Below are 27889 nucleotides of genomic sequence, written 5' to 3'. Positions count from 1 at the left end.
TCAGCTAAAGTCTGCTGCTGAAAAGGAAGAGTCTGGCTTTTCCTTGTCCTGCATACTTGTTCCTCCTGCATCCCCTCTGCTAAACCCAGTATGTGAATCAGTGCAATCAGATCAGCTTGCTGTTCAGGTTGAAATGTAATGGTAGGATTGGAAGTGGAGATGGTTACATTTCAGTTGGATCGGAGTTCTCTTGCCTGGGGGGGGAACATATCTCTGGGCTGGGGTGGAGAAAGTGCGGTTCTCCCTTCTTGCTGAGGTATAGTCTTACTGCTTCAAGTGGAGATGGAGAACTCAGGGGCTCTTGTTCAGGAATACATGTAAAAAGCTGAGGACAGAGGGAAGAGAGAATTGAAGCAAGGATCATTTGTGCTGTTTGAATAACTGTTGAAGCTATTAATGATCTATCTAAACTGCCTTGCACATTTTGTAGAGAGCCAGCTATCTTGTATCGTGTTGATGCACTCAGAAGTGTCTTATTTGTCACCTAGATTTGCATAGCTTCAGTGTTTTACATTGGATTCTTGTTATATATTATCCGAACTGAAATGCTTTTAATGACCAAATTTCTGTTCTTGCATACTTACATACAAATGTAATCAAGTCATCCTTAATCTTCTCTTTGATTATACTAAACAGATTTAGTTCCAGGAGGCTCTTGTGATGAGGCATGTTTCTTCAATCTTTTAGCTGTTTTCTCTGATCTTCCTGTGATATTTACAAAAACAGAGTTATGGTCATCAGAACCTGCAAATACCATTTCAATAGTAGTTTCAGTAGGAGGTTGGAAAGAATAGTCCTTGTTACTACTTATTCACTATTCTTCTTTTTTGATGTATGGAAAAATTGCGTGCCATTTTGGATACAGTATTGCACTGGCCTCCTATCGGTGATTTGTTTGTCATGACCCCCAAGTCCTCATCCGAGTTGTTGCTTTCCGAGGTAGTCCTTGACTCTGTTAGATTTGCCTGGGCACTTTGTTCCCACCAACGTATGGCTGGACTTCACTTATACTAAAACTTCTATGCTTTGCCATGCTGTGATGCCAGGTGACCCAGACTGCCCTGTTGTCAATGGTCTGTGCAGCGAGATATTTATTGCTTGGCAATCTGCCTCATCTGTGTGCCGTCTCTGTAAGAACTCGGGGATTTCTGAGTTTTCAAATAGGGCAGGGACAAGAACAGCTCTTGAAGGGGCTGACTAGATGCATATCCGTGCAGAGAGGACTTCCTGTTTATAATTCTGCTTGGAGAATGCTAAATCATTTTTTATCTGTTTGAGTGCTGGGTTGACTTTCTTAATACAAATGTTGAGTGGTACTTAAATTTTTGTTGATATATCTTTAAAATATTGATTTATCAGCCAAATGTTGTGACTTACGGGGGGGGGTGTGTATATATATGTGTATATGCACATTTATTTAATCAATACATGTGTAGTTGCACTGAAAAAAAACCTGTTTGCCAAGATCTATTTTTGACGGCATTTGACAGCTTTTTTTCAATTATTTTTGGTTCCCTCCCTCAGTCTTTTTCATTTCTTCATTTACAAAGACAGCACACCCAGTCTTTATTGTGCAGAAAACTTTTTTATTTAATTGCTCCTGACTTTCAGTTTAGCTTGAAAACACATTTTCATTCAAAGTGAAGAAGTTAAGCTGAAAATCAGGAAAGCTTATTTTCCTTTTCTATTGTATGAATAAAAATGAGATGCCACTTCTGAAAACATGAAGTGTATCATGATGTGAGATGATAAGTCTAATTCGATAACTGCAATTACTATTGCCTTTGTTCACTAATATCATTTTAAATGTAAAACAAGATTTGGGAGGAAAAAAGTACATCTAACACAGCTAAGATAGTTTAGATTCCAGCTTGCTTAATGTTTCTCAAAATATGTGTTTTTGCATCTTTAGCTTGGATACAGAATTGCATTAACTATGGTTAATCTTCTCAGTATTTTCAAGTATAACAACAAAAAATTGTTTGAATAAATGTACACTATAAACAGAATAAATGCATTGTACATATTGTCTGCTCCCAGTTAGTGATTGAGAATAACAAATCGAATGTGCAAGTTCTATTTGGTTCTAAGTCAGTATCAGCCACTGAAACCAAACCTCTTTGTTTTCTGTAAAGTACATTTTAAATAAATGCTAAGGAGATTACAGTGAATTAGATCAGTCTCCTGTTCCATGATTTTAAATCATGATTCAAATTGTGATTAAAATCACGTAAATACCAATCAGTCTGGTATTAGACCACAACCTTGGTTGTGCCCTATAATATAATGGTGCCTCAGGGCTCTGTTACATTATAAATGAGACATCCCTGACCTTGTTCCTTATTTCCTTGGCTCCTGCTCCCTCTATGCTGATGCTGCCATTTTCTCCTCGACTTTTTTTTACACTTCCATGTGTGTTATAATTATCTTTTCATCCAGCTTTGTGCAGGTGCTCACCAGTCTACATTGGAGCCTCTTCTGAATGTCTCCTCGTGTCAAGTTGCTCAGGAATACCTATTAATAACTATTGCTTTAAGATACATATCCTTTCCTATAAACTTCCAAAAAAGCAGTTGGCTTTTCTTACTTTTGATTCATGTTTGGTATTGCAAATAGTTAAGATGAAAGTGAAATGGAGTGGTGACCAGTGCAATGTATTTATCTAATAAAGTAAGGGGGAGAGTTTAGCTTTAAAGAGGTACTGGGTGCTAGAAAAATAAAGACTCCCCACTGAAGTTGCTATAGCATGTTTGTGCCATCTGTACTACAGATGCTAAAGTATAAGTTTGGCTTTCTCTAGGAGGCATTAGGCTGGCCATGTGGTGGAGACAGCTGCTGAGATAGAAGGGAATCTTTGAAACTGTATAGCAATCATATTATTATTTTTGTAGCTGCTGAGGAGGTGGAACTAGAGGGCATCCAAATTTTGAGCCAGCTTTGCTGTATGATGTAGAATTATTTCTATCAATATAATTATGCTCTCACTACATAGTGTTCTAAAGTAATTAAAAAAAATGTTAATTGGAAGTATTAAATTAAAAATTAATCAGAAAAGTTGTCTTGTGGTTGGATACCACTCATCAGGTGATGTAATACAGGCTGTAGAAAGCCTCAGGATAAAGCTGACGTAATGTAAACTTGATTTTTTTGTAGGTAATGGTCATCTTATCTGATGTGATTATGCTTCTGTAAGTGATACAGAGTATAGCTTGTCTGAGATGGTTGAAAACTAATGAACCTAAATTAAATGAATGTGAGTTCTGGTTCTGAAGTCATACTCTTGATGACAAATAGCTTTTTGCTTATAAAAAAAAGCTTACTTATCAAATTATTGGAAGGAGGTTTTTTTGCATCCGTCAAACATGCATGTAGTCATTTACACTTATCAGATACCAGCTTAGTTGTTTTTATTCTTGTGGTATAAAACATTTCTGTTTGTTTTTGTAAGCAGCAAACTGAAAAAAGAAGTGCCAACTACCTCAAAGAACAAAGAAATATATGATGGAAACTTAAATTTATTGCTACAGTAGTAGATAGTGGTACTGGTATAATTGTGATGACTAAGTTTATTGCTTGTGTCTTGAAATCCTAAAGAAAAAAACCTATGCAGCCTTTTCTAGAATCAAAATTTATGGAAAAACGGAGACTGGGAAAGGCATCAGTGGGGATTCTTGGTTTTTAAAGATCTTGCCCTGTGGACACTCTCTGACGTGTACAGACTGCATGGAAATCACCAGGGGAGGTACTGCCTAGCGAGTGGAAAAGGATAGGGATGTGTGCAAAAAGAAGTTTAAGGATAGGAGTGTAAGTTAGAGATGTCAGTGTTGTGTAGCATTTTGAGATTGACAAGAAGAAACCTGAATTTGATATGTGATAAGAAAGCTGAATTTAATACATGAGGGAACATGCTTCAGCAGAGGATTTAAATGATGGGATTACATCATTTTCACTGCAGTTGGCATGTTTTTGAATTTTGAAGGCTGTATTTGTTGGCAGAGTAGTTTAAAGAGGGATTGCCTGGCAAACTTTTATTACTGTGTTACTGTTATTTTTAACAGATATTCAGGACAGTCAATTCTCTCCTTGTCTTCCACTGCTAATGTATTCAACACAAGGCCAAAGATTTTCAGATGAGACGCTTCTCCAGCAATCAGAAATGAATTTTATTCCCTTAAGGTAGGATAAAGTTACCTGGTGTCATGACAGAATGCAAACCTTTTTTTCCCAAGTGGCCATGAATTGTCCTACATCTAGTAATTAAATAATTACAGTTTTATGGTCACAGAAATAAGACAAAGGTGTGGTTTACTCTGTATTTGTTTTGTATAGAGAGAAGGCATTGTCAGAGTTGTAATCATCTTTTTATTTTGCCTTCAAAAGAGTTTGAACAAGGGAAAACCAGAAGAAGCCTCTTCTGAACTTGTCACCTTAATGTACCTGAAGAAGATGGGAAAATGAGGAACTCCACCCTCTCAGACATCTTTTTAGCTTTCCTAGACTCTGAAATATTTCAAACTTCATGAAATTTTGGGGACAAAAATCAAATACAGCTTGCATTTACAGTAGTAAATACATGCAGACATGTACATGTAATAATATTGTGTTTTGTATATACTGGAGTAATATGTGTTAATTTAAAATACATATTTTTATATGAAGTATGAATATATAAAGATAGGTATTTCAGTAAAAGTCTGTGCTCGTTTTTGCTGGGATAGAGTTAATTTTCTTCACAGTAGCTACTATGGGGCTATGTTTTGGATTTGTGCTGAGAACAGTGTTGATAATACAGGGATGTTTTCGTTATCGCTAAGCAGTGCTTACATAGAGTCAAGGTCTTTTCTGCACTGTGATGATACACTGTGACTTCACTTTGTGGATCAGAACTTGCTTCCATCAGAGCTGGTGATCTACTTGCATGGAGTAATATTGATTGTGGTTTGATGATCACTTTCATATAAAATAACTATTAATTCAAAATCCACAATAAAAATATTAGAAGCTTATAGGAATTTGTTGCTTGTGTTCATCTGAGATATGGCTTATTTTATGTCCTTTAAAGAAATAATTGATATAATGAAACTGAAGAAGGTGATTTATATTTAAAAAACCAAACAAAATCACATGCAAATTTATGTGTGTGTAAGCAACTCCTATATTTTAACTAATAAACATCCTGTTAGTAAAAAACACCTTAGTCCTAAATAGGTTGAAAAATATTGACAGTACTACTAAGTAGAAACTAATATTATTTTCAAACCTTTATTTTATAGGGTAGTAGGGCTTCTTGATATTGTTTGGACTTTCTTTACGTTTCTTCATATTTCGGCCTGTTCAGGGGATGTATTTATGTGTATGTTGGTAAACCCCAGTTATTTGTTTGAGTGACATTCTACTTCTGCCTCTTATATTGAAGCAGAGAATATGGATGTTGAAATAAAAAAATATGATCAGAAATTCACTTACTTTTCTTGCCTCTTATAGAGGAGTTCCTGATGTTTCTGGTGCGTCTGAGGAGCATTCAAAGCCTTCGCACATCCCTGAAGCTTGGTTATTGACAGACACAGACTCTGCACCCAGTGACTGCTTTGTTTTGTCCCAGCATCCTCTTCCATTCAGACATGTGGAACCTTGTGATGCCAGTTGTTTGTCTCAGCAAACCTCTTTTTCTGGACAACTACTTGTGAGCAAGGAGGCAAATGTAGACTGTAGAAATGGTACTAATGAGGAGGCATTGATTCCCCACACAAGTGGCAATTTAGCAAACTCCACTTCAAAGGTGATGCTAACCAAGGCAAATAGACTGAGCCAAATGAAAACTTCTCTTGCAAAGCAGACCTGCAGTATATCTGTAAAAGATGAACATTTCTCCTGTGACAGCAATGTACCAGCCACTGGTTTTGAGCTTTCAGAGAAGGAAAAAGGGTTACTGAGGCATGATGAGTTCTCGTCTTCAGAAAACTCCTCTTGTAAAACAGCACTGACTAAGAATTCAGAAAAAAGTGAAAGAGACATGCAAAAGGAGAAGGTAAAAATGGCTGAGAGTGAGTCAGAAGGGTGCATGAGGCAGCCAGAGAAGCTGGAAAAAGAAAAGAAGGTTCCTGAGCTTGATTTGTCTAATAATTTATCTGATGATTTGAGGAAAGACAGTTGTAAAAATTCAGATGCTCAAGATGTTTTTTCTGCAAAGACTTCTGAAACAGGCAAAAGAGCGTCGAAGGAACATGGAGTGCATTTAAATGGCTCTGAAAGCTTGAAGTTCGTGGCTGTTACTGAGGCACTCCAGGGACCTTTCCTAGATCATCAGCAGAAACAACTGTCTCCTGCAGTGAGATTTGAGAAAGAGGAGTTTATCCCTACCGTGACAAGTACCAGTGATTGTGCACCTAAACAGCTAGTTGTGACTGACGTGGAAGCTCCTTCTTCATGCAATGAGGATGCCCCAGTGGAAGTAGAACCTGGAGTAAGCAGGAGTGAATTAACTATTTCAGATTTTTCCATAGAAAGGGGACACAAAGTTACAGGTGTTTCCCCTTCCTTGAATCTTGTAGGTGATGGCTCATTCTCTGTACATATTGCTCATCCAAGCTATCAGTCTACTCCAGGGTTACTTCTAAAGAAAAATGTTAAGGCAGAAGAACTTGGTGTCACTGTGATTAAATCAGATATTCAGGCCTCTCCTTCATGCTTAAATGAAGAAACTTCAGGGAACTCATCTACCACTACACCTACATCTGTTGAGAAGCAGCATTCACTCCAATATGCTGAGAAAGAAAACAATGAACATTTTGAGTCCTTAAAATTGAAATATCCCTACACTGGAAGAATTCAGTCTCTCCCATCACTTAGTTTCATGGAGAAGGTAGGGGCTTGGAACGTGAGCCAGCCAGAGGAGGTATCTGATACAGGGACTTCATGTGACCCAGGCGGAGTTTCTCCTAGAAGGAAAGTCTACAGTGCAATTGCCAGTTCTTCAAACAATATTTTGTCAATACAAAAAAGCGGTAGAGACCCCAAAGATAATGTTGCTGCTTCCTTTAGAGAGACAGGTTCCCTGGGAAGTTTGTGTTTTCACAATAAAAACTTACTGCTTGTCCACCCTCTTACTAGATCTCAGTCTGACAATGTGGTAAATGTTTCCAGTAGGAATGTGTCTTTGGTTGAAGTTTTTCTGCCAGCAAACTCAACAGAGGCAGTGCAGCCTCTAGAAGAAAAAAGTAATGTTTTAGGGGTGCCTGAAAATAGTTCAGGAGGCTCCATGATACAAAAGTTTACAGCTGAGATTGTTTCTGGATCTAGCGGTGAAGATGCAGAAGGTAATAGTAAAGGACAAAGTTCACACCCAAATGTTTTCATTTCTGCTGAAGGAGTTGCTCAGCTCCTTAAAGAGGATGGAAACTCTCCAACTGATGACCAGAAGAATTGTGATGCTCTTGAAAATCAGCCTCACAACCTAAATATTCCTACTGGCCATGTCAGCATGGACAATTCTGGTGATATTTCCCCAGATAGTTTGAATCTTCCTGTTAGTTCTGCGGGAAGTAGCCAGGGGAGCTTGGGCTCTGCAGGGTGCCCTTCAGTGGTTTCCAGGTGCTTCTTCACCAGTGCAAAAGATAACTTCATCCCCACTGGAGCAACTACTTTGAAAACTCCAGAGAAAGAAGAGCTTAATATTGAAGAAAGAATCCCAGTAAGTTAGTTTCTAACAAAAATTGGTAACTCTTCTGTACCTTTTGCTTATGAAGAGATGAGAGTACACTTGGCTGTCATAGAGTGAGTAGGACAGAATTGTAGAAGGTATCACAGGAATGAGACACTAGCATGCTTATAGTTAGTTTCCAATATCCAGTCATGTTGGGAACCTGTCATGTTCATCTTCTAGAATTACTAGCAAATATGTGTTTTATGTAAGCCTAAAAAGTCTTAGAGGACCCTTTAAAACTGATTCTAATTTAAACTCAGGTTTCAGAGTTATCCCCCCCCCCCTTTTTTTTTTCCCCACCGTTCTTTTAGGAGATTCTTGTAGGGTCTATATCACTACAGACTAAATGTCATGGTTTTACGCTGGTCTGTGCTACTGGTGAATTTCATCCATGATACTAGTTCAGCTTATCTTAAATACAGAGGTGGAAAAATAACTTTTAGGTAATGTTTAACATGGGCAAAGAAATTAACATGGGGTGGATATGGGAAAGATTTTTTTGTTTGTTTTTTCCAGGAATGCAAGAGAAACATAAAGGTGGAACATAAAGGACACAAGAACAGGACATAGTGTTAGTGCTAAAAAGTGAAATCTGTTTGACAGACTTGTAAATAAATTGGTTATAGCTCTTTTAGCAGAGCACTGATAAGCCATTTCTGATCTTCCAGATTGTTTCAAAAGATCAGGTTATAATTATCCAAACATGAGGTTGAGACTCAACTGCTGACTAAGGAAATGCTAGGCTGCAGAAGAGAGAGATGAACTTCACACACCCACGGTTCTGCAATAATAGCAAAACCAACACAGAACTCCTTGGCAAATCAAATTGCTTTTTTTTCCTATAAATACTCATTTTGCTTGTTCACTTTGTTCCAGTATCTAAGGCATAAGTTCTTGATTCTTGTATATTGCTCATAAAGGATGTTCGAAGCCTCTGCATACCTCTCCTCCTTTATATCTTATTTGGCTAATGCAGATTTCTTTCCTCCCTTCCCTGTTTTAGGATGGTTGGTGAGAATGGAGGGCAGATTGTGGCAGCCATATTAACTATACTAATAGCTGTTGAGTGTCAGAGAAAATTAAATGCAGATTTATGTTAATGATAAACATGTAATTATCTTCTGAGTAAGTGGCTGTTCCTTGCACAAGATGACTCCTATAATCATTAGGTCTTTGGAACTGTGTTTTAGAAGCACTCTTCTCTCAGTTGTCTTTGCAAATACATGTTGAAACAAATATAAATATTGTAGGAAGGATATTTTAAATGAAATTCATGAGATGTGAAGGTTGTCTGCTTACCTCCTTTTTTTTTTATGACTACAATTAAGCACGTTCTCCAGCCCTAGTTTTGAGGAATTCTGCTCTCATAAATCACGGACAAGGTAAAGGAGATTAGGTCACATATATGGCTATTAATATGTAGGTTTATAATAAAATCATAGGAAATAAAGTTGGTTAAGATCTATAAGGTAATTTATTTCATTTTGTTGGCTAGTTTAGGACATAGTGTAGATGAGTTGAAATTAACTTTGCCCTACAGGTGATTAAATCACGGCAAACTTTGTTTTTTGTTTTTTGTTTTTTTCTGCATATAATGTCTGTATGTAACTTAGATGCTCTGTTAAAAGGGAAGAAATTACTTTCTCAGGAGATCCTAGATGGCCTTTGGTAGGCTCTTAGCTTCACGAGACTCCTCCAGCTTTCAAAATATCCTTTTGATATCGGGGGATTGGAACTAGATGATCTTTAAGGTCCCTTCCAACCCAAACCATTCTATGATTCTATGATATATTAATCCAGGGAATGATGCTGTGTGTGTCTGAACTGACAATCTCCTGGATGTTGCACAGAGAGACTTGGCCTCATCCTCATTACGTTTTTTTCTCTAGTATATTGCAAAGTTTTAGGTTTTGAGTATGATTTCTATTTGGCTTCTCTAAACTAACTGCTTTGTTTAGTGTTAATGAAGTTATACTTGGATAGCAATTTATATATATATATATGTGGTATACAAATGGAAATAGTACTTGTGTGTATTTGTTCTGTACTGATGGAAAAGGGACAAAGGTATGCATTTTATTCATTCTTTACTGAGAAAGGGTTTACTGCTTTAGCTACGCTAGTAAAACTAAGTCTTGGTTGTATATAGACTTTGTACGCTTGAGTATTCTACGTTTTATAGACTTAAAGCAGTGCAGTAGGTTGTATCCAGAAATGGTTTCATAGCCAGGGAGTTTTTGAAGTACTGCTGAAATTTGTTCACTGCAAGCTGGGCCACTGAGTAGATGGGGAATTATATATTAGACTACCTGTGTTTCTTCATAAAACTATCAACAGCAGAAAGTGATTCTACCCCTTGGCCAGTACATTCCCTACAGCAACATCATAAAAGCTGTTTCATGATGTTTTTTAACCAGCTCTGGCAAAAGGGTTCGCAACTATTTGCCTTGAAGACTAGCCCATAATGAACTTGTCCTTAAGAGTGAGGAACTTGCCTGCTGCCTAGCTTGAATTTCAAAGTCTGATAATGTTTTCTGTGCAGCAATCATTTGGGGAGAAAACAGTTTTAAACCAAACCTTTGTGTTTTCCTTCCAGCTGGTAAATGTCATTTTAAACAGGTGAGGCTGAAGCTTACCAAACTCTTCTGAAGTATCAGACTTCTTGCTCATGCAGTGTACAGAGCGTGGATTTGAGTAAAAAGACTATAAGCAGTCAGCTGTTGTTCTTGTGACAAGATATGTGGCCTCTTCTTTGCTGACCTTTTCCATCGTTTCTGGATCCTGTGGAAAGGGCTGGACACTGATTTGGTGGTAGCAGGCTACTGCCAGTTGCCATCTTTGGCACGTGATGAAGGAAAGGTCAGGAAAGCACCAGGAAAAAACTGTTGGTGAGTGCAAGTGCAAGCTATCACCACCAGAACTGTTCTTACAACTTATTTCTGAATTGCTGCCAAACATAAATTAATGAGGAATAGATTGCAGGATTTGTCAGTTGTTCTGCTTGTGAGGTACCCATTATGTAGGCCTAGTCATACTAGCTAGAAAAAAGGCTTGTCGCTCATGGTCCACAGATTAGAATAAGCTGGTGATGTTTTCTCATATGTGACTGCTTTAGTGTTTTGGTTGAACTGTTAGTGTGAGTTGAACATGACTGAGGCTCAATGTGTTTTAAAGCAAGTTGTGTTTAAGATGATGTGGAAAATGTGCAGCTTCAGAATCCATTGACATTCTGCAAGAGTGCCATATGTGTTACTTACTTCTTCTTTTGCCAGATATATCTTCACAACCTTGGCATTGATCAGTCACCTGGAACTATACTGAAGCCGTTTGTACCCCGAGGACCTATCAGGGAAGTTGAATTTTCCCCTTCAGAGCTTAGAATGCTGAAGGACTCCACTGACACGCTGACGAGGGCTGCTCCGCAGCCACAAGGTAGGGGGAAAGAAGACCTTGTGCTGTGCAAGCCTTAGAGAACACAGAACATCAGACTCACCTGTGAGGTTGCTCTTGGCCTGGTAGTATCAAGTGTGTTTCTTGTTGTGCTGTGCTGTTTCATTCATATGAGTTGATCTTCTCCCATCTCAGATGTGAGATATTTGGCATTGGAAAAGTAAGCATTAAAACCTTTGAAAACATGCTTTCTCACTAAGGAATCATGGCTACATGGCATCTTGTAGCCAGTGCAATGACATTTTATCTTTTTTTTGGTTTGTGGTGGGTTGACCCTGGCTGGACACCGGTTGGCCACCAAAGGTGTTCTATCACTCCCTTCCTCAACTGGACAGGGGAGAGAAAATATAACAAAGGGCTTGTGGGTTGAGATAAGGACAGGGAGAGATCACTCAACCAATTATGTCATGGGCAAAACAGACTCAACTTGGGGAAAATTAACTTACTTTATTGCCCATCAACCAGAGTAGGGTAATGAGAAATAAAACCAAATCTCAAAACGCCTTCCCTCCACCCATCCCTTCTTCCCGGGCACAGCTTCACCACCGCATTCTCTACCTACCCCCTGCCAGTGGCACAGGGGGACAGGGAATGAGGGTTACTGTCAGTTCAACACACGTTGTCTCTGCCGCTTCATCCTCTTCAGGGGCAGGACTCATCACACTCTTCCCCTGCTCCAGCGTGGGCTCCCTCCCACGGGAGACAGTCCTCCACAAACTTCTCCAGCGTGGGTCCTTCCCATGGGCTGCAGTTCTTCACGAACTGCTCCAGCGTTGGTCCCTCCCATGGGCTGCAGTCCTTCAGGCACAGCCTGCTTCAGCGTGGGTCCCCCGTGGGGTCACAAGTCCTGCCAGCAAACCTGCTCCGGCGTGGGCTCCTCTCGCCATGGGGCCACAGGTCCTGCCGGGAGCCTGCTCCAGCGTGGGCTTCCCACGGGGTCACAGCCTCCTTCAGGCACCCACCTGCTCCGGTGTGGGGTCCTCCCTGGGCTGCAGGGGGACAGCCTGCTTCACCATGGTCTTCCCCACAGGCTGCAGGGGAATCTCTGCTCTGGCGCCTGGGGCATCTCCTCCCCTCCTTCTGCACTGACCTAGGGGTCTGCAGGGCTGTTTCTTTCACATGTTCTCACTCCTCTCTCCAGCTGCTGTTGCTGTGTGTCCGCTGCAACCTTTTTTCCTTCTTAAATATGTTACCACAGAGGCACTACCACTATCGCTGATGGGCTCAGCCTTGGCCTGTAGTGGGTCCATCTTGGAGCTGGCTGGTATTGCCTCTCTTGGACATGAGGGAAGCTTCTAGCAGCTTCGTGCAGAAGCCACCCCTGTAACCCCACCCACTACCAAAACCTTGCCACACAAACTCAATACATGGTTTTATTTATCTTTTTACAAGAGTTCTTAAGAAGGAAATGTTTTGTATCTGAAGATTAAAGAAATGTTACCAGGCTTTTTCTTCCTGTGAGAGAGATAAGTCTTGTTTTTTCTTTCTTTCTGAGGCTTCTTGATCTGTTCAGTGTGACAAAAATTTATATGCATTTTATAACTGACCAGATCTGTTCATAAATCCATCAAAAAAAAAAAAGCCAAACAAAAAAACCCGATATGACTTTTAACAAATACTGAGTCATTTCTATATGAAGAACAGAGTGTGCTCAATTAGGGTTAAGATGTTCTTCAGTGGCATGCCCATGTAGTATGTCATTAAAATGCGAAAATGTGCATTACAACCACTTCAAATGTGTATTTTCCTTAGCATATTCTGTTTTGGCATTTACATCTTGTACCCAGTGGGGAAGAGCAGATCTGAAGGCTCTTCACAACAAGTACTTGTCTAACCCTTTGAATATCTGTGACTTCAAGAATCCTGCACTGACCTGTTTTTCTGACCAGGAGTGATTAAATGCATCTCTTATGCCTGTTGGGCTTGCTTATTTTCTTTTATTATTTTTTCCTTCTTTAAGCATTGTGGGAGACTTGGCAACTGAAATGACTTGGCAATCGGTACAGGGTGGTAGAGTTGTCCTCAACAGAGATATTATTCAGCTGGCCTCTGGACCACTTACTGTACTTGAAAATAACAGGGTTGGGCCATGAAATAAAATTGTGTTTGAAACAAACAAAATAGCTGTTGGCAGGCATATTTGGGAGCTGGCTTTTCACTGTTGTGTGTACCTGCCAACATGGATTTAAGAGCAGCATTTTCACTTAAGTTTGGCTTTTAAAAAAAAAAAAAAAGGCAATTAGGTGTTATATATCGAAATACTAAAAGTGCATCTTGTCTGCTTTTGGACCTTTCTAACCAGTAGTGGGTAACAAGCTTATCCATAGAGTGTCCTTCGCCTTTTTCCAAAAGGCTATTTTGGATATACTGCCCTGCAGCTCTCCTGTTTCTTGCAGGAATACTTTTATAATCCAAGTGTTCATTTGGACATTTAAGCACAACTATGTCATTTATCTAAGAACATTTATTTAAAATCTAGTCTAAGCATTTATTTAAAAGCAAGTTATTTAAGTCAAGTTCTGTGGTTTGTTTGATGTTTATCCAAAATGGTCTAAGAGATTTCTTTCAGTAGACAATTCTCATGGAAGTCTTAGTTCAAGTCTTATTCTAAAAACAGTTTCCTAAATGTTTTCCAATATTTGAATTCTTCCCTCCCTTTACAGGCTCTCTAGTACAAGAAAAAGTAGTCTTCAATGATGCAGCTGTTTTCTGGAGCCCCAAACTTAATGAATCTTCGGTTTCTTTGTAGGTGAATTGTTGTCAGCAGTTGAAATTATGCAAACAAGTTTTAACTCCAGCACTTCCACTCTCAGTATGGCTATACCAATGAATTCAGAAGTTGGCTCTGATATTCTGTCACCCTGTGAACTCTCTCCTCGCTTCTCAAGATCTTTTGGAGACAAACCAGTGAGTCAGTGCAGTATGTCATGCCACCAACTGGAGATAACTGCTCTGGTTTCTACACGACAGGAGGCAGAGTGTTCAGCTGTCTCCAAACTAACTGAACCAAACTGGCAGCTGCAGACTGTTTCACCTGACTGCCCTTCTGAGAGAGAGAGTCCCATGCCTGTTGCAAAAAGTGTTCGGGACCTGCTAGCTAAAAATGAGTCAAAAGATGTGAATAGCAGCCTGCAGAGATGGACTGACAGTTCTTTGGCTGGAGTTAAAAATGAAATGGAAGGTGATAGAGGATCACAAACTTCAAGTGTAGGTAGTAAGAGAAGTAAGGGTCAAGAAAGCGATTCTTCGATTGGATCTGATGCATTGCAAGAAATACATAAGCTTTTGGCAGAGGTAGAGGGTATAGCTGACAGGTGGTGTGATCCTATCTCTTCCACTGCCCCTTCTAGGGAAACTGGCAAGTCTTCCCCAGTTCTGATTAGAAAGGAGGATGGCCCTGAAGATTGCAGGTTAGTGAAAGACAGCGTCCCTCAGTGTCAGAGGATACTGTCATGGGATGAGACTATGACCCAAAGAAGTATGCAGGAAGAAGGGTCAGTAATAAAGCCTCTGAATTCTAACACAGGCAATTTAAGATGGGAAAATTCTTTTGAAGTCAATTTGTGCAATATTGAAGAGATGATGAAGGAAATGACCAAAGAGTTGAGGACAGGAAAATCTGTAGGAAGGTCTGAGCCAGAAGGCTGTAGTAGTGTAACTACAGACAGAAATCAACCTGGTTTTGTGGCTCTTACTCAAAGCAGCGGAAGTAGCGAAGTCAGCTCTGGAAGAGCTTCAGATTTGGGGAATCCTTCTTCCTCAGAGCCTCTGCGCAGTGTCACCGATGTTGCAGGAGGCTTCCAGAGCATGTTGTCTAAAGCTAGTGTAGCTGGAAACAAAGCAGGTGGCATGCGAGAGGGCGATGACAGTAGCAGTGGAGACTCACTAGCTGCCCGTGTCAAAAACCTTCTAAGAAATGGATCACCTGTGATACATACAACACAAATTCTGAAGAGTTCAGATGAAGAGGAGAAGAAACCACGAGGTAATAAAAATGTCTCAGTTGTGTTTTATCAAGTGTTATGTTAGAATGGCAAATATTTATTTAAGGTATATGTTTAAGGGATTGCTTTGAAATGACTTTGACATGAAGGCATATGGATGTAAGGGGACCTCTGAGGTCAGCTGAGTCTGTCCCCTGATTTTAAAGGTGTTTATGTTATTTTATTAACGATAAGCCTTAATGGGACAGGGCTTAAATGATCAATGTTTTTAGTCATCTTATGTAGTATGATAGAATGGGATAGAATTGGACTTTTCCAGTTTGAATACCTTCTTTTGCGTAACAATGACTTGAGAAAGTGTTTTGTCCACATAGCTATTAGGCATGTGCTAGGTTAAGAATTTGGGAAGGGATTGTGTGAAAGAGTGTCTACCTGAGTCTGGGACTGTAAAGATGACAGAACCGGGCAATGGGTCCTGGATCCATCTTTCCAAAGAAATGTTCAAAAGAACCATTTTAAATTCTATTTCAGGTCAATCCATGAGCTCTGGTATTTGATAGTGGTCTTTGTTCCCTCAGTTGTGGTAGCTAGAAGTGCATAGCAAAGTTTTGATTTTAAGTTATAAAACTGTTATCGTACATGATATGAGAAAATGGAAAGGAAACAGCTTTCTGTTTTATGTTCTTTGTGTAGCATGGGTGAAGCTAAAACTGGCCAGCCAATCTCAGGATTCTGTGTCAGACTCGAATGAAAAGAACCAACGAAGAATCGAGGAAATAAAGGCAGAGCTGCTTCTGAGTGCCAAGAAATCTGCGCTAGTCAAGGTACAGAACAGACAAACCAGCTGCTCTGGAGAAAATACTTGAAGTGGGGGATAAATGCTACTGTCTTGCTTGTGATCTTAAAATGATGAATTAAATTCCTGCAATATTTTTGGCTAGACAGGGAGAGGTGGATGCAAACTAATGAGAGGTCTGTTTAGTGGAGATGCTTGTTTCAGCTTAGTCAGTTCCTATGTATGTTTTAGGACCAGCCATGGCACATGCTGTGGTGGGTTTTTGGTTTTTGGTTTTTCCCCAGACAGTAGTTAAATATCTTGGGGGAGGGGGGGTGGTTTGGGGGTGTGTGGGTGGTGACGCACAACTGAAGATGTTCTGAAGGAAGGTATGAAGGACAGAGATGTGGTCAGTGATGATGTGATGGGAGAACTGGTGTTATTGTGGTGAGAAAGTGCACACAGCTCATGATTCTTAATTGGCTTACTGAGTTCTGCTTTTCACAAAATATTTACATGTGTGCTGATTGTGCCTTGTAAACTTGTCCTTCTGTCGAAGGAGTTTACTGTACAATGCAGCATCATCTAGATAATAGCAGTATTTGTTGTGTTACTTCCCATGTGTTCTGAAATGTTTACAAAGGAGTGTGATATTTATTTTTAAAAGGATGCTTCAGGGAAGAAGAGTGTAAATTGTTCCTCCTTTGTGTTGACTGTATCTAAGGTAATGGACTTCAAGTGCAATGAAGAGTTCTATTGGAAAAGAAACTCCTTAACAGTAAGGATGATGAGAGGAGGATTATTGAGTGTTAATCATAGTATGTTTTAAGAAGAGCTTGGCTATGTATCAGCAAAGAATAATCTAAGTGTAGTTAATGCTGATTTGGGGCAGGGATATAGGCTAGATGAGCTTTCAGTCTCTTACAGCTCTATTTTTCTGTGAAAACTCGACATTGAATTGTTGTCATGTTTTGCATATCTCCTTTGGAACATTTCTAGTTCAGATATTAATGTATAGTATATCTGGATTGGAATCTGTCTAAGCAGGAGTATATTACCTTTGGTTTGACTTTAAATATCCATTTTCAGCATTCATCTGGTGTCCAGTCTAATTATGTCATGATTTCTAGGGGCTGTCTGTGTGTCCCAAGGTAGGGTACTACTCTTAAAGAGTATTTTGATTAAAAGAACAGACTGGAAAAATGCGGAGATGCTTGTATAACATGAGTAGTGGATGGATGATGTATCCATGCGTGCAGGATAGAGAACCCTGAGCTGGTGGAAGAGAGACTGGATAATTAGGCAGAGCTAAAGGTTGGGGCAGTTTCTGAGGAGAATGTAGTAAACTTGCATTTGAAAATATGCTCATCTGTTCTTAATCTGGTGTTTCAGCAAATGCCCTTAGCTTTAGCAATATCTACCCCCCCCCCCCCCCCCGTCGGTAGACTGCCTGCCTCCCAGGAAAAGCAATAGGGTTTTGTTTGTTTGTTTTCATTAAAAGCCTTGCATCAGCAAGAATGAAAAATAGTGTTTTAAGAGTAGTCTGTTTTGTGTTTATAATTTCTTGGGACTAAACAGTGTTGGTAATATAGACATCACCTTCCAAAAACCATCAGACAAAACTTCTCAGTTATTCATGTATTGATGTAATTAATTAATCTTGACTGGGGAGCCTGAAAAAAAAAGTATTTTAACAGTTTTATTTATTTTTAGATATTCAGACAGTTCTTAAAGAAGAAAAACAAAACACAAATACATATTTGCTTCAATCTACTCATCAAAAACTAGAGGCCCTGAAGCTTTTTTCCTCAGCTTTTAGATTTAGTTAGATCACAGCTTTGTCCCTAACATTAACTTGTTACAGACTGGAACCAACTATTTTACCTTTATGTGATTGAGCGTCAGCTTTGAATTGTTTTATCCCAATTTTAGAGTAAGAAAAAATTGATCATAGTTTTGCAAACCAAGATTCCAAGAATTGCTTTAGGTCAACCATACTTTCTGCTTTCATCTTGAAAATATTTTTGCTTTACAGTGGCTTTAATTTGCGATAAAAAATGGTTTTGAATTTGCAGAATGAAGGTGGCTGGTTTTTTTTGTTACACTTAAGATAAATGTATTTTTCTCTCCAAGTAAAACAATATGTCACTGAAAAATACAGATTGTTGAAAACTATTTACCTGAAAAAAATGTAGTCAGTTTTGTTGCTGACAAAATAATCTACTATAAATTTAATGGAAACTGTTCTGTAAAATACCTGTTGAATTTATAGAGGAAAGCTGGCAATGCGCTGACTTAAAAAGAACAGATCAAAGATTATGGAAAGATATTTTCCTTCTACTAAACTTGAAAGGCTGAGAAAGACAAACTGTTCCTAGCACTCAAGCAAATAATTCTTTCGTCAGACCGTCATCTTTATTTAGTGCTTCTGATGCAGGCTTATGATGAGTGTTCTTTTTGGAAAGTTTAGACTCTGCCTCTCGTTTTTGTAGGTGACAACTCAAGAAATAAAATGTACCACTGTGATATATTATTGTTTCCCACAGGAAGCATGTGCAGCTTGTCTATATATATTAAAAAAAAAAAAAAAATGCAAAGAAGGAGCAAGACAGCTTGGGAGAGTTCTTCTCGGTGATCTTTTAATTCTAAAGTTCGTTCCATCTTTTGAGATAGTCAAGTATCTGTTTGATAGCTGTTTGTCACTGGTGATGTGTTAACAGACGCTCTAAAAAAGAAGCATCATAATGATTTCTCAAGTTCTAGCTGAGTAGAGTGTTTGAGGTGGTGATTGGGACATATGCACATAAATGGGCTCCAAACATGTACTCAAGTGCTCAGCTGAATAGTGGCCCAAAAAAGGGAACATTCAATATGAAAAGTTAATTTTGAAGGTATATCTCTAATAGCAAGCAATGCTCATGAATGTAACTCAGAATTGTATTTTCTTTGCTTTTTCTTCTGTAAAATTGACAAACCTTGTGTAGTGAATCTGTTTTCTGTACACTTCATTTGTGGAGTCTTCCTGTTGATTTTATAGCTCTTCCATTACACAAGGAGAGAAATATTCATGCTGTTATGCTTTTCTAATAAACACTAAAGCTTGACAGAAATGCTTAGGAATAGATGGCAAACATGGAACTTCTGACATGGAGGGTTTTTCCCTAAATTTCATACTGACTTCATTTGATACTGACTCTTCCTAAAGGTCTTAATTTGCTATTTATGGAAAGAGGAAGTACAGTGCCTTGGGATTGTTCAGGAGGAAAAGGAGACAAAGGCTGCAGACTTATTAACTGCAAATGCTTGGTAAAGGGGCCTAAAAAAAGTGACATTTGAGATTGTCCAGAGATGGGTCTTGTGAAATTTAGGATAAACTGATGGCACTCTCCTATAAACTTGTTTGTGATGAAGGGAGGCAGGGAGTTGCCAAGACATTCCTATAGATAGGTTACTGTTTGATGAATAATTCCTACATCTGTGGCCATGCTGGTGTGGCTGTAGAGATCTGGTTTTTGCCTGAGCAGGTAAGTTGGCAATGGAGTACTTACTCTTTAGGTAGGCTTGAGGAGTTTAACCCTGGAATGGGTGATACTCTTCAGTCAAAGAGTCATGAACAACATGATGTTTGTTGGGATTTTTAGGAAAAACATATGAAAAGTCAATCCTAGGCTCCAGAAATCAGCCCTGTTACTGTTCTTCCACTGAAATCATTAGGGTCTTTCCAGGTAAGAAGAATTTGAAGAATAACGGGGAAAAGCCAAACACTTGTAGGTGGTCATCTGTTCCAGGAGCATTGTCTTTCAGATTTAACTACCTTCTTGTGCTGTTTGTACATGTATATTTGTTTTGCTCCTCCAGTTGAGATTGAGGGGTTTTGAGTTGCTGTTAGATGTAAATACAGTTTCGGCATATTAAACCTATGAGTTTTCCTTCTAAATTGAGGACCTTGTTACCCCACCTGTATTTTTATGGGTGCCAAACAGCTATCTCTAGATTTACCTAAGAGCATTCCCCCTTTGTATACTGTATTCTTCCACTATATGCTGTATTTTTCCACTCCTTGTACTTTCTCACTTTTTCAGGAAGTTCACTGAGTTGTAGCTATAAATTTGCACTGCCATCTCTTGTGGATCATATGCCATGCAGATCTTTTTTGGAAAGATGACACATAACAAGCACAATAAAACATGTGAAAGGCTTGGGAAGATGAGTTTATAGCAACTTCTGTGCTTGCTTTCAGTAGTAGGAGTTGCTGTGTATTGCTTCAGGCCGTTGAACTGGTACATGGTTTAGGGAAGAGATTGTCTCGGGAGCACCCCTATCCTTGCACAGGACTGCTCTGCGTCCTTGCATTCTTCTACAGTCCCTTGTTGTCCCTCTTGGCTATAGGAAATACAGGAAGCCAAATAAACTAGTTTACTTGCTTAGAATAGATAAGGCCACAGAAAAGTACTGCTTTGGAATAATAATCCAGACCTTGCTGAAATAGTTTGCTGCTAATGACATCTGGGATGTAGAAAGGATGGAAAAATCTGTTGTGGAATACCTGTTTATACTTTGTGATTTACACCAGAAATGTTTTTGACTGATTCTTATTTCCGAATTCCAACTAGTTGCTGAGGCTGTAATCATCCAGGGACCTGTGTTGCACTTTGTTAATGAAATATACTCTGCTGTTTTCACAGTTGTTCCAATCAGTAGGAAAAAATAAATGTAGCATAGATTTTTTTAAATTTTTTTTTTTAATTTATTTTTAAAAATAATCTTATCTGGCCCATCTCCAAGACAGTACATTCATCTCAGATTTGCACTCTGCATCTCAATGGAAGTATTGTAATTTTTAATGACACTTAAATTAAGGGTGTGCACATACTGATAAATTACTGAAATAATGTCCACACTTAAGAAATTCTCTCTAAAGATGCCTGGTGGCCTATAGTTTAACATACATTAACATGAGCTCTCATGATTTAGTTGTAAGGTTTGGATGCTGATGAAATTATTTGTCTTTTGTCCATTTTCAGCGTTCACTAACCATGATACTGCCTCTGACGCTGAACTGCTCTGTCAAAAAGAGTCGGGGTGAAATAATGTAAGAGGGAGCTGCTTTCTAGCATGTTGTGTGAAATGTGGTGTGGTATTTTGTCGGGAATGGGACTAACTATGATACTTGTTTTAGTTACTGCGTATCTACGTGAGGGGAATCTTGGTGTGTAGATAAATGTTCATTTCTCTAGAATTGATACAGCTACTTCCAAAGGTTAGTGTTTCAGTTGTTTTGTTGATTGCCCCTCATTGGAGCTGCAGTGTTAACAGATCGGGTGAGTAGTTGCCTTAATTTGCTTCAGGGCAAAATCTGTTGCAGTTTTTTGATCAATGCTGACAGTAATAAATACCGTGAGTGGTAACTTAAGGTTTTCCCAGTTGTACTTGCCAGGCTTTCTCTTTGTACTCTTAGAATAACAGGTTTTCTGCATGTATCTGGGAGTGTGATGTTTTATTCCCTTGTTTGTAGCGTGATCTTTAATCTAGAAGTATTTGCATTTCTTTTCTTTCAAACTACCTTCTCCTTACACCAGTCAGGTAAGTTGCTGTAAAGATCACCTGTCAGCATTCGGGAGCTTCTGCTGCAATGAGAAAAGGCTTGGAAGCAAAGGTCCTATCCATCCCTACCTCCTGATCCCTCCACATGCACAAGGAGTTGCAGAAAGTAGGGAAATGAGGATGGTGAGCCAGTCAGAGAGAGAGGATCACATTTTGTGTGTCTTGTTGATCATGGTAAATCTCTGCAGACAATGAACGTGCCTTGTTAGTATCTGCTGTTTGTAATGAGTTGAAGGAAGAGTTTGGAATATCCAAACTTCATCGAGTATTTAGACACACTTATTTCTACTTTCCTTGGCAAGTAATGAGAGCCATTTGCTGAACCCTGTACCTTTTATCTCTGTGTGGTATACTTAGTGCTTTGTGTGCAAAATGTGTGTTGAGAAATCGGGTTACATTTTGAAATGCCAGAAGAAGGTGTAGGTTCCTTAGCAAGCAGGTGCTGTAGCCCTGGGAATTTTCCAGTTAACTGCAGTGTCAGTAATCTTGCCTTATTAATAGGCAGCTGAAAGGCAACACCATCTGATGAGTATGCTCAGAGAGTAGGGTATGGATTTTTTTTGTCTGATTCTGCTGAGGGGCTATAGCATATGTTGCTTTAATTTTATTTACCTGGTATAATAAATTGTTGTCGATTGTTGCTGTTAAAACTTTTTTTTGATGGTGGAATGGGGCTTGAGGTACAGAAGATGAAGCAATGAGGGCTGGAGAGCATGCTGAAAATGGGAATGGTTAGTAAAATCAGGCAAAGAAACCAGGACAGAAGTTAATACTGAAGTAAATTATTAGTTTCAGCTTCCTAAATGCCCCCAGGCAGGTAATTTAAGACACAGCATTTTAGACTGTTGTGTAAAATACATGCCAGGGATGTCTGAATACGTGTAGTCAAATAGCGGCGTCCTAAATATAGTGGCTCTGATACTGGTGGGTGATAAAGATGTGGGACAATTTGCGTGGTCAGACAAAGGTGTAAGTGTAACTTATTTTAAAAAAGATTTTATGAGCAAAGACAACTGACAGTGAACTTCCTTGTTTTGGGGAGGATTAGTGTCTTATCTGTTGGTAGGAATACCTTCTCTTTTTTGCAGCATTGTCACCAGCTTTCCAAACAAAAAAAATAGTATTTGTGGCAAACATACCTGTTTTGATGGGAGAACAAAAATGATCTTCACCTGAGAATTGGAAAGTTTTTACAAGTTATCTTTTACCTTAAAGAGCAAATCCAAGCTCTGATTATTTTCAGTCATTTTTTAATTATTGTCAGCAGTGGGCAGTGATAATAAAAATAAAAAGATTTATTACAGCTCTTGTCTGAGAGGGAAATTGGCATACTTGTTTTAGGGGAAAAGAGAAATATCAATTATGGAAAATTGAAGCTTTTCTAATTAAGTATTTTCTCATGCTTTGTAAAGAACAGCTTTCTTTTCTTCCCCCCGTATTCCCATGTAACTGAGTTCCTTTCATTTTAGTTCTGCTTCATAAACACTAGAGTCAAACAACTCAAGTGCAGGGAAAACCTTTTATGTTGAGTTCTGTTTCATATAGTGATAGTTATGGCATAGCAAAATGTTAGATGCAGAGGTATCCCCGTAGCCCTAAAATGTCATGTAATGCAACGCTTTGATAGTGTGGAGTTTGTTTGGACTCTGTTCCAAACCCAAAGAGTTTTAGTGTGTGTCTGCTACCTGATTTCTTGGAGGTCGCCAGAACATAATGTTACATACTTGGTTAAGGTTTGAGTACTTATAACTGGAAGTAAATGTGGGTTTCTGCATTGTTTTGTTTTTCCATGGAGCTATGAAGGAATGCCTTTCACCAGTTGCAATGTTGAAGTTGACAGCCCTACTTTGAGCAAGAGGTCAGACTAGAGACTTCCGGAGGTCTCTTCCAACCTCAGTGTTTCTGTGATTTTTGTGTGGCTAATTGGCTATCTTTTTAATTAATAAAATTGTCACTGAAATCACAAAGATTTAGCAGGGTATGTTTGTCTCTCCCTAAATCCCTTTGAACTTAGATAGTGAATAAATATTCATTCAAAGTTAGTAATTTTCCCCAGTACATTATGAACAGGGTTTATGATAAATGTCCAACTGTGTATGAAGCCAACTGATAGAAAGGAAGAAAGTTTTATTCTTGTTTTCCTGTGAGTGATGTTGAGAGGTATTTACAACTTAGTCTAAGTAACAGAATACAACTTCATAGTTCACAAAACTAAAGGGCTCTATTTGAGATGTCACTGCTGCTGTTTGTTATAGCATCAAAACAATGTTAGCTAATTTGCTGGTGCTTAGAATATGACCAACTTTTAATTGGTTCCATTAACAGAAGTGTTCAAGAGAAAGTGTGTGCTTATTCACAATGACAGACTCTTGATTATTGACAGCACTAGTTATTCTTTGAATTTGCCAATCCAGATTTTGGCGAGGGCAGGAAGTTGTCCACATAACTTACGTGAATTCTCCTGTATTTTTCAGGATCCACGGGTATGTGTTTTGGAAGCTGCTTCTGAGTATAGCCATAATCAGGAACAGGACATAGAGCGTTTAAAAGCTCCAAGTGACAAAAGATTTCAAACTGACAAACAAACACAAGCCATCAGGACTAAGGACCTTTTAGAGTCGAGCTTACGACAAGCTGTGCCATTATATAAAGCTGATCCTTCCGATTGTTGCCTGCTGAAGGATATGCAGTTTAAATCTTTGAGTACTGTTCAAACACCTACCTACAACCAACATCAAACAGTTGCAACTAGTCATTCTGATGCTGCTGTTGAACTTTATCCACCATTGCAGAAGGAATGGGACAAGTGTGTAGTGAGGTCTGCAGCTGCTTCCAATATGCAAAGAGAAATCCATTTACCAGCTCAGAAGAAGCTGTCTGTGGAAAAGTGTTCTGAAGAAATGGCTAAGCAAATTACTTCTATCACCTTTTCATCCCGAAAACGTTTGCAGTCACCATTGACTTCCATGGCACTCAGCAGTAATCTTACTAGAGATGGTCTTGATGGGATAATGCCTTTGGAGGTTGACTCTGCTAGCACTGAGGAACAGAGCCATGGCAAACAACACCGGGGAGGATCTAAGACTTGTCCTCCTTCAAGTCCAATGCTTGCTGGCTCAGTGTCTAATGAGATTGCTTTTACTGCTGAGAAAGACAGGTTTCATCATGTCTCTGCTGACAGTAACAGAGTTGGAGCTTATCAAGAAACAGACTGTTTGTCAGATCAGTATTCTGTAAGCATCCATGCTGATAAAAGACAGACCCTTCGCACAAAAAATTCTGATGTTCTGCCTGAACATGTGACTGAATTGGGCAGGCATAGTGCCAGACTCATGGAGCTTGATTGTGATACAAGATTCAGTCAAGAAATGAATAGGTTTAACGAACCCCATTCTATAAGTGCTTACCAGCAGGAGAAAAACAGCCCACCTGGACACATCCAGTTGTGTGAGAGCTTAGAAGGTTCAGATCCAGCCGTACAAGCTGATTTGCTGAAGGGCCATATTAAGTTATTGGAAGAAGAGAAGAGAAGTTCTTCTGATGAAGTACCTCTCATTCAGAAAGAGGTTGCGAGAGAGCAAATCGGTATGTCTCGCCATTCATCTATGGATGAGATTTTATCCACCACTTCTGTATCTCCTTCATCACCAGTTAAGAAAGTACTGTCTTGTGTCCACGTAACTCTTTCCTCAAAGTGTAATAACTCAGAGCTGCATAGTGATGTGAATACTGAAAAAGAGATGAGATCATGGGATAAACCTGAAGTTAATACTCAACCAGTGTCTTTAAAAACTCCAGAAACTATAATAGAAGCTGTTTCTAAATTATCAGCTGCTGACCCTATTCCAGAAAATCAAAGATCTTCATCTTTCCCAATGCCAGTGTCTTCAGCAGATCCCTGCCTAGTGGTTTCCTCTGTTACAAGTGCAGCAGGGCAAGAGCTGCCTCTGCAAAGCAGTGAGAGACCACAAGTCACTGTTCTGGCTTCAGGGGGATGTAGTCTGAAGAATATCTTCAACTCTGTAGTTCCTGCAAAAACTGGGAAAAGTACTTCTGATGCTACCACTCAGATAACAACAGAAAGTCCTGAAAAAACAACCTTTTCAGCAGAAATTTATGTTAATTCACAAGACAGTGAAAATGCTGTCTACCAGTCGTCTCTCCAGAAAGCACATGATCTTCCCAACAATACAACTTCATCTCTTAACAACATTTCCTCTTTCCCAAGGCAGGGTGGTGAGCAAATTAGTGTCTTGTATGTATATGTAAACTTTCATCTATTCAAGTTCAAGATATTTATAGGTATTAAAAAACAAAACCCCAGCTTTTCTGTGGAAGTAACATTCTTGAGATAATTTTGATATTTAAAGTTGCTCATATGGGAAAAAACCCAACCCTTAAACTTGGGCTTTGCAGTCTTGTGGGTAGGGAGTTGTATCAATACAGTTGTGATTCAGTTCAGGGTTATCTAGAACTGAATTTGCTGTGTCCAAGTCTGGTTCAAGAAATTTTTCTGACATTTGTTTTTAGATAATTTGACTTAGTTTACTGCTTAGTTTATCAAGAGATATATCTGATTACTGATTTACTCTCTAGTCAAGGTAGTACAAAAACTGAGAGGAAAATATGCACATTGCTATTTTCAATAGAATGAAATAGAAAAATGTGCAGGGCTTTTAAAAATCTGTTGACAGAAGAATGTGGATGTTGCACAGTGGTTTCCCACAGTGGTGTGTTACACTACTGATGTGTGTAGACTTGTGTAGTTTTCGTGATTTTTCCTGGGCTCCAGGCTTTGTATCTCTATTCTCAAGGTGTTTAAAATAGTATGAGTTGAGAGAGCAGATTCGTTCATTGTATCAGAGTGCAAAAAATATTTCAGCTAGCTGATCGCCTCTTCTCTTTGCTATTGGAAGTCAGTGAATGTTCTGGTCCAAACATTTGCTGGAACTCTGTTATGACAGGACGCTGCTTTTATTGACTTGAGGGACAGATATCCGTGCTCATTTAAAATTATTTCATTAAACATGGATCAACTGGGGACTATGTGGGTATGTGAGGGTGTTTTTGTTTTTTTTTTTTTTTTCTTAAGTTAGTGTTTGTCACCCTAGTCACAAATTTAGTATTGAATAGGTAAGTAAGCTATTTTTTCTAGCTAAGCGACAGTCAACCTTCTAACCACTGGGTGGGTATTAAAGAATTAAATTAATTAAATAATTAATAATTGCAATTTATTTTCCTAAAGAATAGGGTATGTCTCCAAATTTACTACAGTGAACATCTTCAGCAGTCTTCTTGGGTCCTGATTTGTTACTTTTATCTTCAGTTGCATTAAAGAATTAAAGCCTGACTTCTGTTAATTGCTTTGCCTTCTACCCCCCACAGATCAGCCCTTATTGCTGCCATATAAACCTTCTGGAAGTACTGGGATGTATTATGTTCCTTATCTAAAGGCAGGATCTAAAATTTCTCCAGTTGGGTCAGAAACCAGTGTTGAGAGCTCTCACTCAGGTACTTGTTTATCTTGGGTCTTCCAAATGCAAAATGATGGTTGGGGTTCATGGATCAAAATATATCTATTTCATATGCAGAATTGTCTCAGTTGAGCTCAGAACTCTTCTGTCCTAGCAGTTTAGAGTAAGTGCATTGATTGTAATAGAAAAGTGTCTGTTCATGTTCACACCAAGATGAATGAGCCCTGACTGAAGGCTGTGGTTTCAATTTCTTTGATGAAAGGGATGTTAGTACTCCATTCTGGCAGTGAAAAGAAACAAGGCTCAATGTTTTACAGCTTGATAATTCTTTACTTTCCTCTGGGAATTACTATTCTGTTTGCATTCTTTCATATCTCTACCAGTTCTCCTTCTTTTTAGTTCCCTTATTTATGTACATTCTCCCCCTTTTGTTGTTAATTTGGTATGTGTGCATTCTGAAATATCTGCATAATACATCACGCATTTTAGATAATAGCTCTTAGTACTGTATTTTTTCCCCTCCATGTTAGGGGATTCCAGTGTAGAAAGCCTTTCTATAAACAATGTAATTCATAACTGTGGCTTAAAATATGTATATATTTACCTTTTCTGCACATCCTCCCATCTCCCAGTTAAAACCACTTCTCACTTACCAGGGGAAAGGATGCTCTGTGATTCATCAATTTCTTTTGCTTTGCCTGCTGTTATTTTTCAGTTCTCTCCTATACATAAAGAACGCATCACTTAAGCATTATAGGTCTTATCCGCAGGTTTTTTTCAGTCAGAGCTTTTTGATATCCAAAGTTATTTGTAGACAGAACTAACATTACAGAGATGTCCAGCTCCTGACAGATGTGACCTAGGGGAGTAGGTTGATACAACAGTCACAGTAAGTGCACAGGTTAGTTATTATAGCCACAAATTGTGCTTGTAATTGTTT

At 38.9% G+C, this 27889-nt stretch overlaps 1 protein-coding gene across 4 annotated transcripts in view; it reads left to right on the top strand.

Moving 5' to 3' along the window:
* The window catches only part of ALMS1 (ALMS1 centrosome and basal body associated protein), a 74229-nt gene that overhangs the window by 21574 nt on the left and 24766 nt on the right, over positions 1-27889 (top strand). For 3 of the 4 annotated variants that reach the window (XM_069797034.1, XM_069797043.1, XM_069797025.1), the window contains 7 exons: positions 4059-4176; positions 5485-7690; positions 10975-11134; positions 13902-15137; positions 15790-15920; positions 23950-25711; positions 26861-26986. In XM_069797034.1, coding sequence (XP_069653135.1) covers positions 4059-4176; positions 5485-7690; positions 10975-11134; positions 13902-15137; positions 15790-15920; positions 23950-25711; positions 26861-26986 — 5739 coding nt within the window. The remainder of the gene's footprint in view (positions 1-4058; positions 4177-5484; positions 7691-10974; positions 11135-13901; positions 15138-15789; positions 15921-23949; positions 25712-26860; positions 26987-27889) is intronic. The other variant, XM_069797053.1, reaches the window with a different exon arrangement.

The sequence above is a fragment of the Haliaeetus albicilla genome, chromosome 1, assembly GCF_947461875.1.
Source record: "Haliaeetus albicilla chromosome 1, bHalAlb1.1, whole genome shotgun sequence".
In the NCBI taxonomy this organism is placed as follows: Eukaryota; Metazoa; Chordata; class Aves; order Accipitriformes; family Accipitridae; genus Haliaeetus; species Haliaeetus albicilla.
This window is presented reverse-complemented; position numbering and strand designations above follow the sequence as displayed.